The sequence below is a fragment of the Hibiscus syriacus genome, unplaced genomic scaffold, assembly GCF_006381635.1.
Source record: "Hibiscus syriacus cultivar Baekdansim isolate YM2019G1 unplaced genomic scaffold, ASM638163v2 tig00004630_pilon, whole genome shotgun sequence".
NCBI lineage: Eukaryota > Viridiplantae > Streptophyta > Magnoliopsida > Malvales > Malvaceae > Hibiscus > Hibiscus syriacus.
The window spans coordinates 55,826-72,332 of NW_024062021.1; the positions used below are offsets into that span (position 1 = coordinate 55,826).

Here is a 16,507-nt window from a genome sequence, read left to right on the forward strand (position 1 = left end):
GACACTAAAATGGGTTTAATATGGGTGTTTGAGATAATGAAAGATTAACTCTAAACTTGACATTTCAGTACAGCTGTCAAAGTCAGGGTGGCTATGATGGATGGTGACAATTTTTTAATATATTGAAGTATTTAGGACTAGTTGTTTATCGTGGTTAAAAGATATTCTTTTTCAGAGTTAAAATGTTGTTGACACACACACAAATAATGGAGAATAAGGGTTTTTTCTAGAACATTTTGTTACTCGTTACATTATAAATACGTAGATCATGGATAAATTTAGGTAAGAATCGGTGTAGTCTCTTTAAAATTTTAAAATTATCATATATTTTATATTTTTTTATTTATTTTCTATTTAAATTTTCTTTTATTCCTCTAAAATTTTATTCGTCTCTTGAAATTTTATAAGTTAAAGTTGAATTCCCTAATATAAAATCTTACGTCTGCCTTAAATCGTAGATAGCCGGGTAAACATATAAACAAGGGAACGAGATAAACAAACTGAACTCCAAATGGACTAATTCCTTTGTTGATAGCTGGTGCTAGAGGAGAAGCCACGCTAAAAACGTAGGCTGTCGGTTTGTAACTTCACGATGTACCAAAAAATAATTATATTATAAACAATTATTGGTAATAAAGGAAATTCTGACCATAGAAGAAAGGTTCAAAACATTAAGAAAATTTTTCAAATTTATAAACCTTAAAACGCAATGTTTTAATGCTACAGTAGGATATTTAAAAGTTGATTAATTAAAACAAATAAAGTTCAAAGTTTAATGATAAAATAAAAAGTTACAAGTTTGAGTGATCAAAACTAATACATTGGTAAAGTTGAAATGACCCAAAAAAATAATTTACCTTAAGATATATAGGTCGCTATTTAATATATGAATTAATTTTGAGTTTTTTTTCAATTATGATTGTAATAATGACACGTTGGTATCTTGTTCATGAAAACTGAATCTGTTTTGTAGGAATTAAAAACACAATTCGAAATAAGGGCTTCAATCTGATTTGGTGGTGTATCCACCCTACGACACTATTATATGTTCATCGTACCTTCTTTTTCTTTTATTGAAACAGACACAAAGCATAAACTTTAGCTAGAAACAAGCACGTCCTGCTGCAGCAGATCGAGCAACTCCATCGAAGTCTTATTCAACATTTGAACACTAATGGGTACCTCTTTCCTACGTTGCCAGTTTATCAGCAACACTGTTTTGTTCTCTACGAACATATCTCATTCTTCTGACCTAATCACGATCTCGAAGCTCAAAGATAGCAGTTTTCAAAGCATTTCTGGTTAAGACATCAGACAAGTTATTTTAGATTCGAGCAATTTCAATATTATTAGTTTCAAGTTCTACAAATTTGAAGTCAAGTCTCCATGTTACATTAAAAGATCATGAGCAGCCTCGGCTACAATAACGGAACATCAGACAAATTATCATACCTTCTTAATATTGTTAGACAATATATTAATCCGAGAAGTAAAAAATAATAATAATAATAATAATAATAAAAATATCATTATGTAAACGAACGAAGCAAAATAAATAAAGAATTTAGATAGAAAAACGAGATTAGTTACTCATATGTAGACATGAAATTGGATGAGCGGAGTTTGATAAACAGAAGGGGAAATTTTGTTGAGACTTGTATGAATAGTTTCCTCAAGACATATCCGTCATCTAATCGGTGATTTAAGTAATGTTGGACGCCGGTCTCCTATCCTACAGCAACAAACAATCACAACAATAAGCATAAATGTAGCGATCATGCGAACACAATATTACTTTTGGACAGAATAGATCTATAAGGAATTTCTAAGTGATTTCCTATTCAGAGTTGTGAAAGTTGTCACTAAAATTTGTGCCTTAACTAGCCTATATATAGAGGAGAAAAAATTAATCAAAAGTTTATGACCTTTTGATGAGGAGTTAAAATCATTTGATGAAGGAATTTGTTGAAAAACTAATAAGTATAATTGAATGGATGCAACTTTAAACCGAAAGATAAGTCCATTCACCAAATGATATAACTTATTATTATTATGCCTTTTCACCAAGTGACAATACTTGTTATAAAGAGCATCAATTTTATTCAAGTAATTTATAATTTTCCAACAAATAGAAGAGTCTAGTTTTTATAAAAATCTGTCCATTGACGGATTTATAGGATTTATAGACATAACCAAGATTGAATTATGAGGAAATAAGTTATTTAACTTTTAAAATAATTAGATCTGTAAAATTGAATAAATTAAAAATTAAAAAATGTTTAAAGAGTGATTAAACTAGAAAAATTAGAAATCAAGACATGATTCCATTTAGAACGGAAAGGGTCATTAAATAATTAAACCATCAATGGGCGGACAGGGGCTTTATTGTAATGATTTTAAAATAGTAGTGACCTAAAAGTAATTAAACCATCAAAATTTAGGGTAATTGTTCTTCGTCCCTGAACAGATTCAACACCATCAACGATCACGTTGATCGACATTTCTTTTATGGCGGGTTTTAGATTGTAATGATCTTCGACCACGAATATTTTATACAAACAAACAGAGATCCGAAAGAGAGAAAGTTCATTTTATTTATGTATAGATTGAAAAATTTTACCATATGGTGATATGAATGATGAGTTTGCTGTAAATTGTAGAGTCTACACAATAGACTCTTCACGGATAGACCGAGTGGGGACTGACTAGATCGGTAACCTTTTGAAAAAAGTAATTTTTGTATATATCTTATATATATATTTTTTTTGAATAAATTTATTTTTTTAAAAGTGTTATATATTTATTATCTAACATAAAATTATGTTTCTATCACTATCCGTTTTAGAAGTCTTTCTTGCCAGCTTTAGCCTTTTAAGATTGTCTGGAAATAGAACTTTTCGCAGAGTTCCAAGTGGAATGAGGGTGATGTTTAATAGCAAGTAAAGTGTTATTTTAGCTTTGTATTAATTTAATTTTTTATTATTTTCTGGAAGAGATTTAAAGCCATTTTCAAAATTCCCTAGCCACATAAACATGAATGATTAATTTGTTTCATCTTCCTCAACCACATGACTTGATTTTGTGGAATGCAGCACTGTTGTAAAAGCAAAATGTTTTCACGGACACATGGTGAGCCAACAACCATCAATTATAATACCAAGTAATGGAATTTAGTGCAAAATTCAGCGCCTAATTAATCTTGATTTGAGCATGAAAGGCGTACAACCACAGTAACTTTAGATGAATGAATGCAATGATTGAACACTTGAGCACTATGTGCCTCGAAAAGCCCATTTGTGGGTCCTTTGTTCTAACTAAGAAGTTAGCTTAACTAACTCACCCTTTCCTACCTGCCTCATGCCTACATCCAACGCTCCAACCTCTTTTTCATTCTTTTCTTCATATATATATTGTTGACTATATTTAAATTTACATGAATCTATCAAATTCAAAAATGTACTAAGAATTTCCAATTCCATGTTAAATAAGCATCTAACAAATCCATAGAGTGGAAAAATAACCAGCCAAAATTTGTGGGATATGGTTGGTCCCTAGACAATTCGGTCTTGCCTTAATATCCTAAATCCATGTTTTCTTTTAAGTGAGTTTTAACTTTTATCGTGTTAGAACCGAGAGGTCCTCAACAATGGAGTGCAGGCTACACTTATGTGGTAGAGAGGAAGAAACAGCTGATAATATATGGTCAACTGTCACCATGTTAGAGAATCCGATTCAAAGTCTCTAGTTTCTGCCCACCTATCCAGATCTAAGACTACTTTTCATGAACACATGTATGATAATATATGGTCTACTCTATCACAATTTCCACATATCGAAATCAGTCTAGAAATCATTTACCGATTCCTCGTCGATGGGCTGCAGGTTAGAACTTGTTGGAGAGTTGCTTAAGAAAACTTCAAGTGGAACAGCAGAAGCGATTTAGAGGAGGTGATGAGTTCCAAGAGGAAAGTGCATTGACAGATTCAACCTCTGTGATCGGAAGTCTGTAGTTTGCATATTACGTTTTGTATGTCAAGACCACTTCGTACTGTGTAATTTAGCTTCCTGCTGTAAGAAACCTTGTAACTCCGGCGTTGTGGCCGGAGGCTACCGAACGGCAGCAGTCAATATTACGAGAGAATAAGCTAATACTTATATTTGAAAGGGTGTGCAGCCCATTACAATCATTAGGCCTATATTGTCCAGTACCAGCAAACCATATGAACGGCCCAACAAACTAACTGCTAACTAACCAACAAATCCAAAACAGACTAACTTTATTTCTAACACCTACTACTGTATTTCTTGTACCGTACATGTATCTCTTTTATTTGTTTGATTTAATACCAAGAAAAAGCATCCGCTTAAATCAATAAAATATCCGGTAAATATTTAAAAACACTCGTCATATTCACAAAATTAATGGCAACAATTTGCTCCTTCTACCTAGCAAACTTATCTGAATTCGATTATCCGAACTAATTTACTCGAATCGAGACTCAAAATAGATTCAAATTTGATCCGAAACTCGAAAAAATCGAATCAAACCGAAACTGACTCAAATGTTAACCAAACTGAAAGTAACACGAACCGATCAAAACAATCCGAATTTTAATCGAACCGAAAGCAATTGAATTGAAAATAACCTGAACCGAAAGTAATCTAAATTTAATTTATCCATATCTGATCTAAACCAAACATTAACTCGATTTTAACCTGATAATTGAGTTAAAATGTATAAAAATACCAAAATAATTTATTAAATTGGCTTTCAATTAATTTAAATCAAATTACGAATCATTAATGAGTTAATTGCATCATATGTCTTCAATCTATCACCCTTATTTCAAATTGGTCCTTAAGCTTTTAAATATTTTAATTTCATCCTTAAACTATGACTATTATTCTAAAGAAGTCCTCAAACTTTTGAGCATTTCATTTTCATCCCCAGTCTATAATCTTCATCCTAAATTGGTCCCATACTTTTTGAATATCGACTTAAATTATAATCTATAAATGATAATTGAATTTGAATCAAATTGAACACAAATGATAAGATTTTAAAAAAATGACACATTTTTTACAAAAATATATCAATAATTCTATATATACTTTATTTGACTTATACCCAACCCAACTTAAAATTGACCTGAATATCCAAAGTTGACTCAAACCGAAAATAACTTATCGGATATTTGATATGATTCAAAAATCAATCGATCCCATTTGATCCAACCCAAAATCAATGATTCGATATTAACCTGACCCGATACCCGAACACGACCTGACTTACTATAAATCCGTATAAAACTGAAACTCGAAATGACTCAACCCGATCCGAAACTGACTTGAATTAAATTTAAACTGAAATGACCCGAACCAAAATAATCCGAGCTGAACCCGATATTAATGACCCATTTGTCACCTATGGTACTTCCGTTTTATCCTCAACTTGAGACATAATTGTAAAAAAAAAAATCGAACCCGATGAGAGTTTTTCCTTTAAAAGAAAAGAAAAATAGAGGGAAACTGAAGGCTCAAGAGAATTTGAGGTTTAAGAAAAATAAGATAAGGGATATAAATAGTGTCAGGCTCTAGAGTTTTGATACGGTGGAATATCGTTTTAGATACTTTTAGACGCTCTTTGATCTGTCGGGGTCTAAGTAAGTATGAAAACAAGTTTTACAAGAATCTACGCTCGCTAAAGATCTCGACATGTTAGGCTTCAATGGATGCAGAAGCTTAAACACCAATGTAACTATTCTAACCACTAAAAAAAGTAACAAAAAATAAAGAACAAAGTAACAACGAGAGAATAAAATAAATGCACGTAGTTGTATTATCCTCTCAAAGCGAGAATGGATGGAACATGATACAAATGATGTACATTTTCTCTATTTATAAATTGAACTCGCGTATAATTAATGGCATAGAACTAATATTAGATAAGCAGAAAAAGACTTCTCTCAGCATCATTAACATTATTAAGAAAGAAAAATAAGACTTTTTTCTCTTCAGGACAATAATGAAAAATAGCAAAATATCAATAGGCAAACCTAGAAAAAGAATAAATGGATATCTTTCAAAAGGCTCTTCCAATATACCTGGTCTTTTACTGCCTTCACCATCCTGGGGAACTCCTTTTTCATGACAGATTTGTGAAGCAAGGCCGACGGCTTGTTCTGCTTCTTAGTTTTGGTGGTTGCTAGCAGCACAGACTGATCTCTGTCCCCTGGCTGAATGGTGATTGTTTTCTTGTTTGCCAACCCTAAAATTACACGGATCAAACAAAAACAAGAAAATTAAAAACCAGAGAACATATTTCAATGTTCAGAATCGGGAAAAGTTAAGAGATTAAACAATAAATAAAATACAAATACAACATCACAACTAATACAAGTGATAAATTTATGTTTCCCCTTGAAACCATCATCTAGACAACCACAAACTTCTTTTAGATCACTTGATAACTTGTACAAGTTCCACATCAATTACAATATACATACAAAACATTTGCATATGCATATAACATAATTTCTATTTCACTTTTACTCAATAATATCATTTCTTTTGCAACAAGCCTAAGATCAATATCATTGAATCGTCCATGAAGAAGGAAAAAGAGAAAACTTTGGGATCAAAAGAATACCAGAGTGTTTGTAGGAGTTGAGATTGTTAGGCTCTTTGCTGAACCGAACTCCAGTATTTCCTCTTCCGAACTGCTTCACCAAAAAGCAATTGCTCTTCTTCACTACCTCCCAGATCAGCTGTCCTGGAACTGTCGCCATTTTCTCTGCACCAGATTCACCACAAAAATGAACCTCCTTTGTAAGATTTGAAATACTAAAAAACAAATCAAACAAAATAAATAATGAAATATTAAAACTGAGAAAATAATATAAGAATAACCTGTTGGCTTCTAGGGTTTATATTAGGACCACTGAAGTTGCGGCAAGAATGAAATAAATCTATCAAATTTATGGAATCCTTACATGGATTATTTGTGCAGAAAAAGAAAAAGAATCCGCATTCTAAGCTCAACACTGAAACGTTCCAAACGTTTAAACAACATACGAAAAACAACAAGCTCAGCTGAGAAAGCACGAAATTATGTACTTTGTGGAATGGAAAATGAATAAAGCAATGTAACATTATGAAGCAACGTCAGAGAAAGTAAGAGTTTCATGAGATTTCTGGATCCTCACGACAGAACTAGTACTCACAGTAAACTCAAATCAAAAGTATGGAGGTCGAATTCAGGAGAAGTTGTTGAAACTAGACTATCAAGAAAAAATCAAAAGCAAAGGAAAAATTAAAAGCAAAGAAAAAGAATCAAAAGCAAAGGAAAAATTAAAAGAAAAGGAAAAGAATCAAAATCAAAAGCAAAGTATAATTACTGGGAAATTAAAAGAAAATGAGTGGAGGAGAAATCTTACCAGGAAGAATTCTAAGCAAAGGAAATTGGACAGAAACGAGATCACGGGAAGAAGATGAGAAGAAATAGTATTTTAGTCCAAATATCCGGAAATAAATAAAAACTTATGTAATATGTGTAAACGACATTCCTAGTAAAAAGATAAAAATAATTACTGTTGACAATGAGATAATATCCTCAAATGAAAATCTTTTCCATCTAAACGTGAGTATAACAGTCCGAGAAAAGAAAATTTCTACCAATAAATAAAATTTCCATGATCCCAACGCCCTCTAAAGTTTAGGAGAAGTATTTGCATTGTCCTAGCTGACGATATATTATTGTATTCATAGATATGTAGCAGTGATTGTGTTTTTTTCCCTCTTTTGTTTTGTTTTCTGGGTTGAGTACTGTCTGTCTTTGCATATTGTCAGGCTGTCCCCTCATACGTCTCTCCTTGCCCCTGTTTTTACCCAATATCATTTTTTTTACTTTATCTTCCGAAGATACTATAAATTGAAGATGGTCATGTTCTCCTACAACTATATTCATGTTTATTTACTTATATCTGAAAGTATTCATTTTTACTTATTTATTTTCGTGAACGTACTTATTCATATATTCACGAATTATTTATTTAGCATTAATGAATGTGTTTATTTACTGTTAATTTAATATTCAATATTTAAAATGTAAAAAAAAGGAATCGAGTAAAAGAGTTTGTTTATGAAAATAAATAGACAAGTTGTTTATAAACATAAATGAACGAGTCGATAAACGATTTGTTTGTGAACATAAATGAATAAGTCGATAAACGAACTTGTTCATAAACATAAAAAAGATTGTTCGTAAACATAAACGAAATGAAGATACATGTGTTTGTGTTCACTCGTGTATTAAATGAACATAAATAATTTTGTTCATACTCGTTTATTTACTTTGATAAATAAACATAAACGAATGTTATACAAACAATTCACAAACAGTTCATCAAACGTTTTATTAATTTGCGCCCTTAATGTTAATGTTGCAGACGTGGAAGTATGATTTATTTAAGGTAAACTATACGAATAGTCGCTAAAATTTGAATAAGTTTTCAATTTTTATACTGAACTTTTAAAAATTACAAATTAATCATTAACATTATTGATTTGTTACACTATGATAGCTCGGCTCTAACGGCAGTTAACTCGATGACAGAAAGCTGAGCTGGCTGTTAAATGCTTAGTCGGTCCATTAACGGCTTACTTGGAGCGTTGACCGGTCACAAATTAATGAAAACTATTGACCTTTTATATGAAATGACCATCCAGTTCAGTTGGTAGAGCACAATGTTCTTAACCTTGAGGTCGTAGGATCGAGTTCCACGGAGGGTATTTCATAATTCTGGAAGTCTTACGGAAGCTGCTCTCAACCTAGTGTTGGGAGTAACCTACTATCTTACCTTCTCTTACCCCATACATATGGGAAAAATGGACAGCCATTTTTATTGACCTTTTATGCAAACTGCTTATACTTCCCATTCCCCTTCTTCTTCCTCAGATCCCGGCTCAGTTCCATACCAACCAACCTAGCTATCTTAACCAAAATCCTCAACCCACCTCACCATATGGCTAGGTTTATTAGCTCTTAACCGATTTCGATGAAACATAGGTTCACCAACGAAACCGACCAAGCTTTATCAATGAAATATATGAAGTTTCATATTTTCATCAGTAAGCTCATTGCAATCTCTCTCAAATTCCCGCACCCTTAGTTTTAGATCTTCAACTTCTTTGATTAGATGAGAATCTACTTCTTTTTCAGAGCCCATTTCCTTTAAACCTTGGACACCTAGAGCTTCGGACAATTCCATTTCCAAATTAATGATTTTTTTGTTCTTTTTCATCTAATTTTCCCTTCCATTCAGCTTCACAATCCATAATCGATCGACTCATTGAAGCTTGTTCAATCTCAATTTCATGGTTCTTTTCTTTCAGAGTTTCCTTCAGTACCTGAATAATGTTTTTCAAATCTTGTCTTGTTGTTCAAGAATATTGTTTCACCAAAGTCATCCTTCCGCGATTCTTCACATTCAGATTTTGCAGCAGAAGGTTATCAATTTCTACTTTCTGCTTTTCTATTGTATATTCCAGTTCCTGAAGAATGGAAACAAGCTCAATATTTGATTCTTGGGTTTTTTTTTTTCAAATGTGAAGCCAAATCAGAATTCTCCTCTCTCTGAAACGTTATCTCGTCTTACAGCTCTCTTTTGAACGGTATCAATATTCTTAATCTGAAATATTGATATACTTACAACAGGAAGGTTAAGTTCAGGAATATGTTCGGCCATGGAAATAACATCGGTAGCATGGTCTTCATCCCTCCATTCCTTATTTAGTTTAAGGATGTCATATTTGAAGTGGGACATCAGTGGCCGAATCTCGGCGACCCATTTCCCTCAGTAACGCTGCCTAGCACCTCGATAAAGCTTGGTCGGTTTCGTTGGTGAACCCATACGTTTCATCGGGATCAGTTTGGGGCTAATAAACCTAGCACAATTTATCACCATTTTCAACAAAATTTAAATTATAAAATGTATTTGATCTATTATTTAAAATTAAGTATTGGATAGTATGAACCAAACGATCTAAGTGGTAAAAGAATTCTTGATATTTCTTGAGGTCTCGAGTTTGAGCATCATGAAAAGGGATGGCAATTTCACCCACATTTGATAGTTCTAACCAGATCGGGTCGGATTTTTTTAAAAAAAGGTTTTGAGTCGTGTTTGGTCAGATTTTTTAAGGGATGAAGTTAGGTCGGATTTTTTTAATTAAATTCTTAATTTATACTAGGTTGGGTGGAGAATATATATTTTCGGGTCGGGTTGGGTCGAATGAAGGATATAAAATTTTCGGTTTGGGTCGAGTTCGGGTGGAGGGTGCATATTTTCTGGTCGGATTAGTTTGATAAAAAATCCAACCATAACCCGACCCATTGCCATCCCTAATCAAGAATACCAAGGTATGAGTGTTTAATATCAAGTGGTTGAAAGATATATATTTAAACATACACTATTTTGTATTTACGCTAAATTAATAAAAACAATTAAGTATCGGATATAATTAAAATATTTTATAAAAGTAAATTTTAAATAATAATATAATTTAAAAGAAATAAAATAAAGATATTAAATTTATTTTACATTAAGTGATAAGTCTGTCTTTTATCTTTTTTTTTTTGACAATTTATCTACTTGTTATTTTATGCATTACTTCATAGAAACATTTTATAGAATAATTTAAAACGTGGAAAAAGGATTCTAAATCTCTCAAATGACTTTGGCCTTTGGGAAAAGTAAAATATGAATTTAAAACATAAAATGACATTAAAATTATGCAATGCGATCTTCTACAACTTGGACATCTTTAAAGTCCTTTGCGAAGCTCTATACAGTACACGGATGGATACGGATCGATAGGGGTGATCCTCACTTTTAATTTTTAAAAAAAATTAAATTACTTTTATTAAAAAATTATCTTTTAATATAAAATTTTACGTATCTTCTTACACAATAATGACCCGCTTTTCTTGAAGCTCACTAAAAGATGGTGATTAATCTTAGCTCTAATGACTTGGGTGAATAAAATCCTTTCCAAATATGCCATAATTTGGAATGTGCTAAGAATTCAGCTCTTGTCCATTGTGTTGGTTTTTTTTGTAAATTTTGAATCCTACATTGGTTTTGTATAAGGAGGAGAGGAAATTCTTTTGTTATAAATAGAGTCCTCCTCCTCCTTAGTTTAACATCTCACAAATATAAGCTTTTTTCATATTAAAAGCTATTTGTACTCTTTATCTCTATTTGTAATATTTCCTCTATTAGTGAAATATTATTTTAGTAGTGTTCGATGACATATGTATAATTTTGGCCTAACCTCGTTAAATTTTGGTATTCTCTTTTATGTCTATTTAATAGCTATTGTCGGGTATAGTTGTTGTTAATTATTGTCCTATTAAAATTACTTGTTTTGGTAGTTCTGTCTAAGGAGAGTGGGTTTTAAGAGGGACCATTGTAACCTCTCCACTCTTTCCTGGGAATCTTCATTGGGGTGATTTTTAGTACAATCGTTTTCACACTAGTCACCTAGATAATAGTTTTCAAGGTGAATTTGTTATTATTGGTGGAAATTAGCTCGAATTCCACAACAATTGGTATCAGAACTCTTGGTTTATTTTAGTATGCTATGTGGTTGCGGCTTAGGCTGATCTTCCACATCAGAAAAAATTTCCTTGGGCTAATTAACATTCTGCATTGACAGCTATTAAATAGAATTTGTAGCAGAAATGACAGACGACACAAAAACATCCACATCGTCGTCAACAACTTCTTCATCTTCAAATTTGGCAAGAAATGCTGTGACAAATGTTAGATTTGCAATGGAGATTTTTGATGGCACTGATCATTTCGGCATGTGGCAAAGTGAGGTTCTAGATGCCCTATTTCAGCAGGGTTTAGACATTACTATTGAAGGAGAGAAACCAGATGATGTTGAGGAGAAAGAATGGAAGAGGATCAATAGATTGACATGTGGTACTATTCGATCGTGTCTTTCTAGAGAGCATAAGAATGCATTTTCTAAGGAAACTTCTGCAAGTAAATTGTGGAAGGTACTGGAGGAGAAATTTTGAAGAAAAGCGGTTAGAACAAGCTCTACATGAAAAAGAGATTGTTTCGCTTCAACTATGTACCAAGTACAACTATGAATGATCACATTACTAGCTTTAATCAGCTGGTGATTGATCTGATGAATATGAACGTGACTTTTGAAGACGAAGATTTGGCTCTGATGTTGATGGGATTACTTCTTGATGAGTTTGAGTATCTTGAAACTACTCTACTTCATGGGAAGGTTGATATGTCTCTCAGTGAAGTAACTGTTGCCTTGTATAGTTATGAATTGAGAAAGAAAGACAAACAAGAAAACACAAGTGTCGAAGCAGAAGCTCTTGTTGTTAGAGGCCGTTCGAAGAGACAGAATAAAGGAAGGAGAGGGAGATCGAAGTCAAAGTCCAGATTGAGCAAAGATGAATGTGCTTTTTGTCGAGAAAAGGGGCACTAGAAGAAAGAATATCCCAAACTAAAGAATAAAGGCAAACCTAAAAGCGGAAAGGCTGTCTCAGAGTCAAATGTGGTCGAGTATAATGATGCAGATTCAGATTTCACATTCGTTGCTACGCCATCAACCAGTTGTTCCAGTTCATGGCTGTTAGATTCAGCTTGTAGCCACCATATGACCCCCAATAGAGAATGATTCTTTGATTTTAAAGAACTAAAAGGTGGAATTGTATACACAGCAAATAATTCCCCTCTTGACACACTTGGGATTGGTTCAATTCGCTTGAGGAATCAGGATGGATCAATCAGAACCTTAATAGGTGTCCATTATATACTAGATTTAATGAGAAATCTCATCTCTGAGGAAACCTTATTGTCAAAAGGTTTAGAAATGAGGGCAAAAGATGGGATTATGAGGATTATCTCTGGTGCACTGGTGATAATGAAGAGAATCCAGAAAAGAAACAATGTGTATTACTTTCTGGGAAGTACAATTGTTGGGACAGCAGCAGTGGCAACTTTTACTAATGAATAGGAGTCAGAAGCAACCAGGTTATCGCATATGCACTTGGGGCATGTTGGTGAAAAATCCTTGAAATTGCTGATAGATCAAGGATTATTGAAGGGTGCTCGGGCTTGCAAGTTAGTTTTTTGTGAGCATTGCATCAAAGGGAAGAAAACGAGGGTGAAATTTGGAACAACAATCCATGATACGAAAAGTATTTTGGATTATGTTCATTCAGATGTATGGGGGCCTTCCAAGACAACTTCATTGGGAGGAACACACTATTATGTCACCTTTGTTGATGATCTTTCCCGTAGAGTTTGGGTGTATACAATGAAGACAAAGGATGAGGTGCTAAGATTTTTCCTTAAATGGAAAAAGATGGTGGAGACTCAAACAGGCAGAAAAATCAAACGTCTCCGTACAGACAATGGTGAAGAGTACAAAAATTATCCATTTCTGAAAGTCTGTGAAGAAGAAGGTATTGTCAGGCACTTCACTGTCAGATATACACCACAATAGAATGGGGTGGCAGAGCGTATGAACCGTACATTAGTGGAGAAGGTTCGGTGTATGTTGTCTAATGTTGGGTTAAGCAAAGAATTTGGGGATGAGGCTTTGGTCTATTCTTGTCACCTTGTCAACCGTTTACCATCGACTGCTATTGGTGGTAAAACACCATTAGAGAAATGGTTTGGAGAACCTGCTACAAATTATGATTCCTTACATGTGTTTGGTTCCACTGTATATTACCATGTTAAGGAATCAAAGTTGGATCCAAGAGCAAAGAAGGTGATCTGGTGTGAAAGGCTATCGTATTTGGTGTCCAGAAACAAAGAAAATAATCTTCAGCAGAGATGTTATCTTTGATGAATCTACCATGTTGAGAAAGGTGACTTCAGAAAAATTGGAGCAGACAGATTGAACTCCCAAACATGTGGAGTTTGAAGGAAGCAGAATTGTCCTAACCAGTAAGGAAACTGATTTTGACTCTCCTATGGTAGAAGAAGATTCAGATGAAGAATAGGTTCAAACCCAAGAACCTCCACAGCAACATGAATCAATTGCACTCAGAAAGGGAAAGAGGACCATTAGACAACCTGCTCGTTATGCTGATATGGTATTTTTTGCATCACTAATTGAAATTGATGACGCTCCTGCCACTTTTAATGAAGTAGTCCAAAGTTCAGAACATAAAAAGTGAAGGATCGCCATGAATGAAGAAATGCAATCCCTTCAAAAGAATCAGACGTGGAAACTAGCTAGTCTTCCAAAGGGAAAGAAAGCAATTGGGTGCAAGTGGGTATATACAAAGAAAGATGGATTTCCTGAGAAGAATAACATCCGCTACAAAACAAGATTGGTGACTAAAGGCTACGCTCAAATGGAGGGAGTTGATTATAATGAATTATTTTCTCCAGTTTTAAAACATTCCTCCATCAGAATTTTGTTGGCTTTAGTAGCGCAGTTGGATTTGGAACTAGTTTAGATGGATGTAAAAATTACATTTTTACATGGATACTTGGATGAGGAAATCTACATGACTCATCCAGATGGATTCAAAGTTGCTGAAAAAGAAGAGATGGTATGCAAATTAGAAAAATCGATATACGGATTGAATCAATCTCTAAGGCAGTGGTACAAGCGATTTGATAAGTTTATGATAGGGCAGAAGTACACAAGAAGCAAATATGATCATTATGTGTATTTACGCAAGCTACAAGACAGATCCTATATATATCTTCTTCTTTATGTTGATGATATGTTGATAGCTTACAGGAGTCAGACAGAAATTGCGAAACTAAAGACTCAATTGAACAGGGAGTTGGAGATGAAGGATCTTGATGAAGCGAAGAAGATTCTAGGCATGGAGATAACAAGGCATAAGAAATTGGGGAGGCTTTGTTTGTCTCAGAAAGAATATCTGAGGAAGGTACTAAAACGTTTTGGCATGAATGAGAAGTCAAAACCAGTTAGTACACCTCTTGCTCCTCATTTCAAGCTTGGTGCATCCATATCACCTAAGGATGATGCAAAACGAGAATACATGTCAAAGGTTCCGTATGCAAGTGTTGTTGGTAGCTTGATGTATGCAATGGTGTGTACGAGACCCGATATTTCACAGGCAGTTGGGGTTGTGAGCAGGTATATGCATAATCCTGGAAAGGAACATGGCAAGCTGTGAAATAGATTCTTTGGTATATTTTAAACACCGTAGATGTTGGTTTGGTCTTTCAGCAAGACAAACAAGATGATCAGTGTGTAGTTGGGTATTTTTATTCAGACTATGCAGGTGATTTTGACAAGTGTCGATCAACTACTGGTTATGTGTTTATATTTGCAAAAGATCCAGTCAGTTGAAAGTCTACCTTATAGTCAACAGTGGCTTTGTCTACTACAGAGGCATAGTATATGGCAGTTACAGAGGCTGTGAATGAGGCAATTTGGCTTCAAGGGTTGCTTGGTGAATTGGGAATGGAACAGAAGCACATCAAAGTGCACTGTGACAGTCAGAGTGCTATTTATTTAGCAAAGAACCAGGTTTACCATTCAAGGACGAAGCACATCGATGTTCGATATCACTTTGTACAAGAGATTCTACAAGAATGTTGAGTCATAATCCAGAAGATTCGGACCACTGAGAATCCTACTGATATGTTGACAAAAGTGGGAACTACGATCAAGTTTAAACTGGTCAATATTGTTACAAATTGAAAGATAAATTTGCAGATACTACTGAAGATTGAATTTTTGAGAGATGTGTGGAATTTGCCAAAGTGGAGATTTGTTGGTTTGTTGGCAAATTTTGAATCCCATATTGGTTTTGTATAAGGAGGAGGGGAAATTCTTTTGTTATAAATAGATCCATCCTCCTCCTTAGTTTAACATCCCACAAATATAAGCCTTCTTTCATATTAAAGGCTATTTGTATTCTTTCTCTCTCTTTGTAATATTTATTCTATTAGTGAAATATTATTTTAGTAGTGTTCGAGGACGTAGGCATAATTTTGGCCTAACCTCGTTAAATTTTGGTGTTCTCTTTTATGTTTATTTAATAGCTATTGTAGGGTATAGTTGTTGTTAATTATTGTCCTATTAAAATTATTTGTCTTGGTAATTATGTCTAAGGAGAGTGAGTTTTAAGAGGGACCATTGTGACCCCTCCACTCTTTCCTGAGAATTTACCTTAGGGTGATTTTTAGTACAATTGTTTTCACACTAGTCACCTAAATAATAGTTTTCAAGGTGAATTTATTATTATTGGTAGAAATTAACTTGAATTCCACAACACATTGTGTGTCCATGCCACCTTATCCTTGGGACTACCTGGGTGTAGTATATCTTTCATTCAATGGGTAAAAGTTGCACTATTTATCCCTAAACTTCTATAATTATCTTTAAAATCCCCTTTTTAACTCTATTTAGGCCGATTCTCATTCGACCCAATCTAATCCTAATTTCTTATTTTCTAGATAGGTGCATTACTTGA

At 33.7% G+C, this 16,507-nt stretch overlaps 1 protein-coding gene across 1 annotated transcript; it reads right to left on the reverse strand.

Annotated features, from left to right (window-relative positions):
* Positions 1 to 6,025: 6,025 nt before the first annotated feature.
* Positions 6,026 to 6,793, reverse strand: LOC120196052 (60S ribosomal protein L28-1-like). The gene is made up of 2 exons (XM_039197948.1): positions 6,650 to 6,793; positions 6,026 to 6,268 (listed from the first exon to the last, which is right to left on the reverse strand). Exons 1-2 carry the CDS (start codon positions 6,786 to 6,788, stop codon positions 6,057 to 6,059), a joined length of 351 nt encoding a protein of 116 aa, XP_039053879.1. The 5' UTR covers positions 6,789 to 6,793; the 3' UTR covers positions 6,026 to 6,056.
* Between the last annotated feature and the right edge of the window lie 9,714 nt (positions 6,794 to 16,507).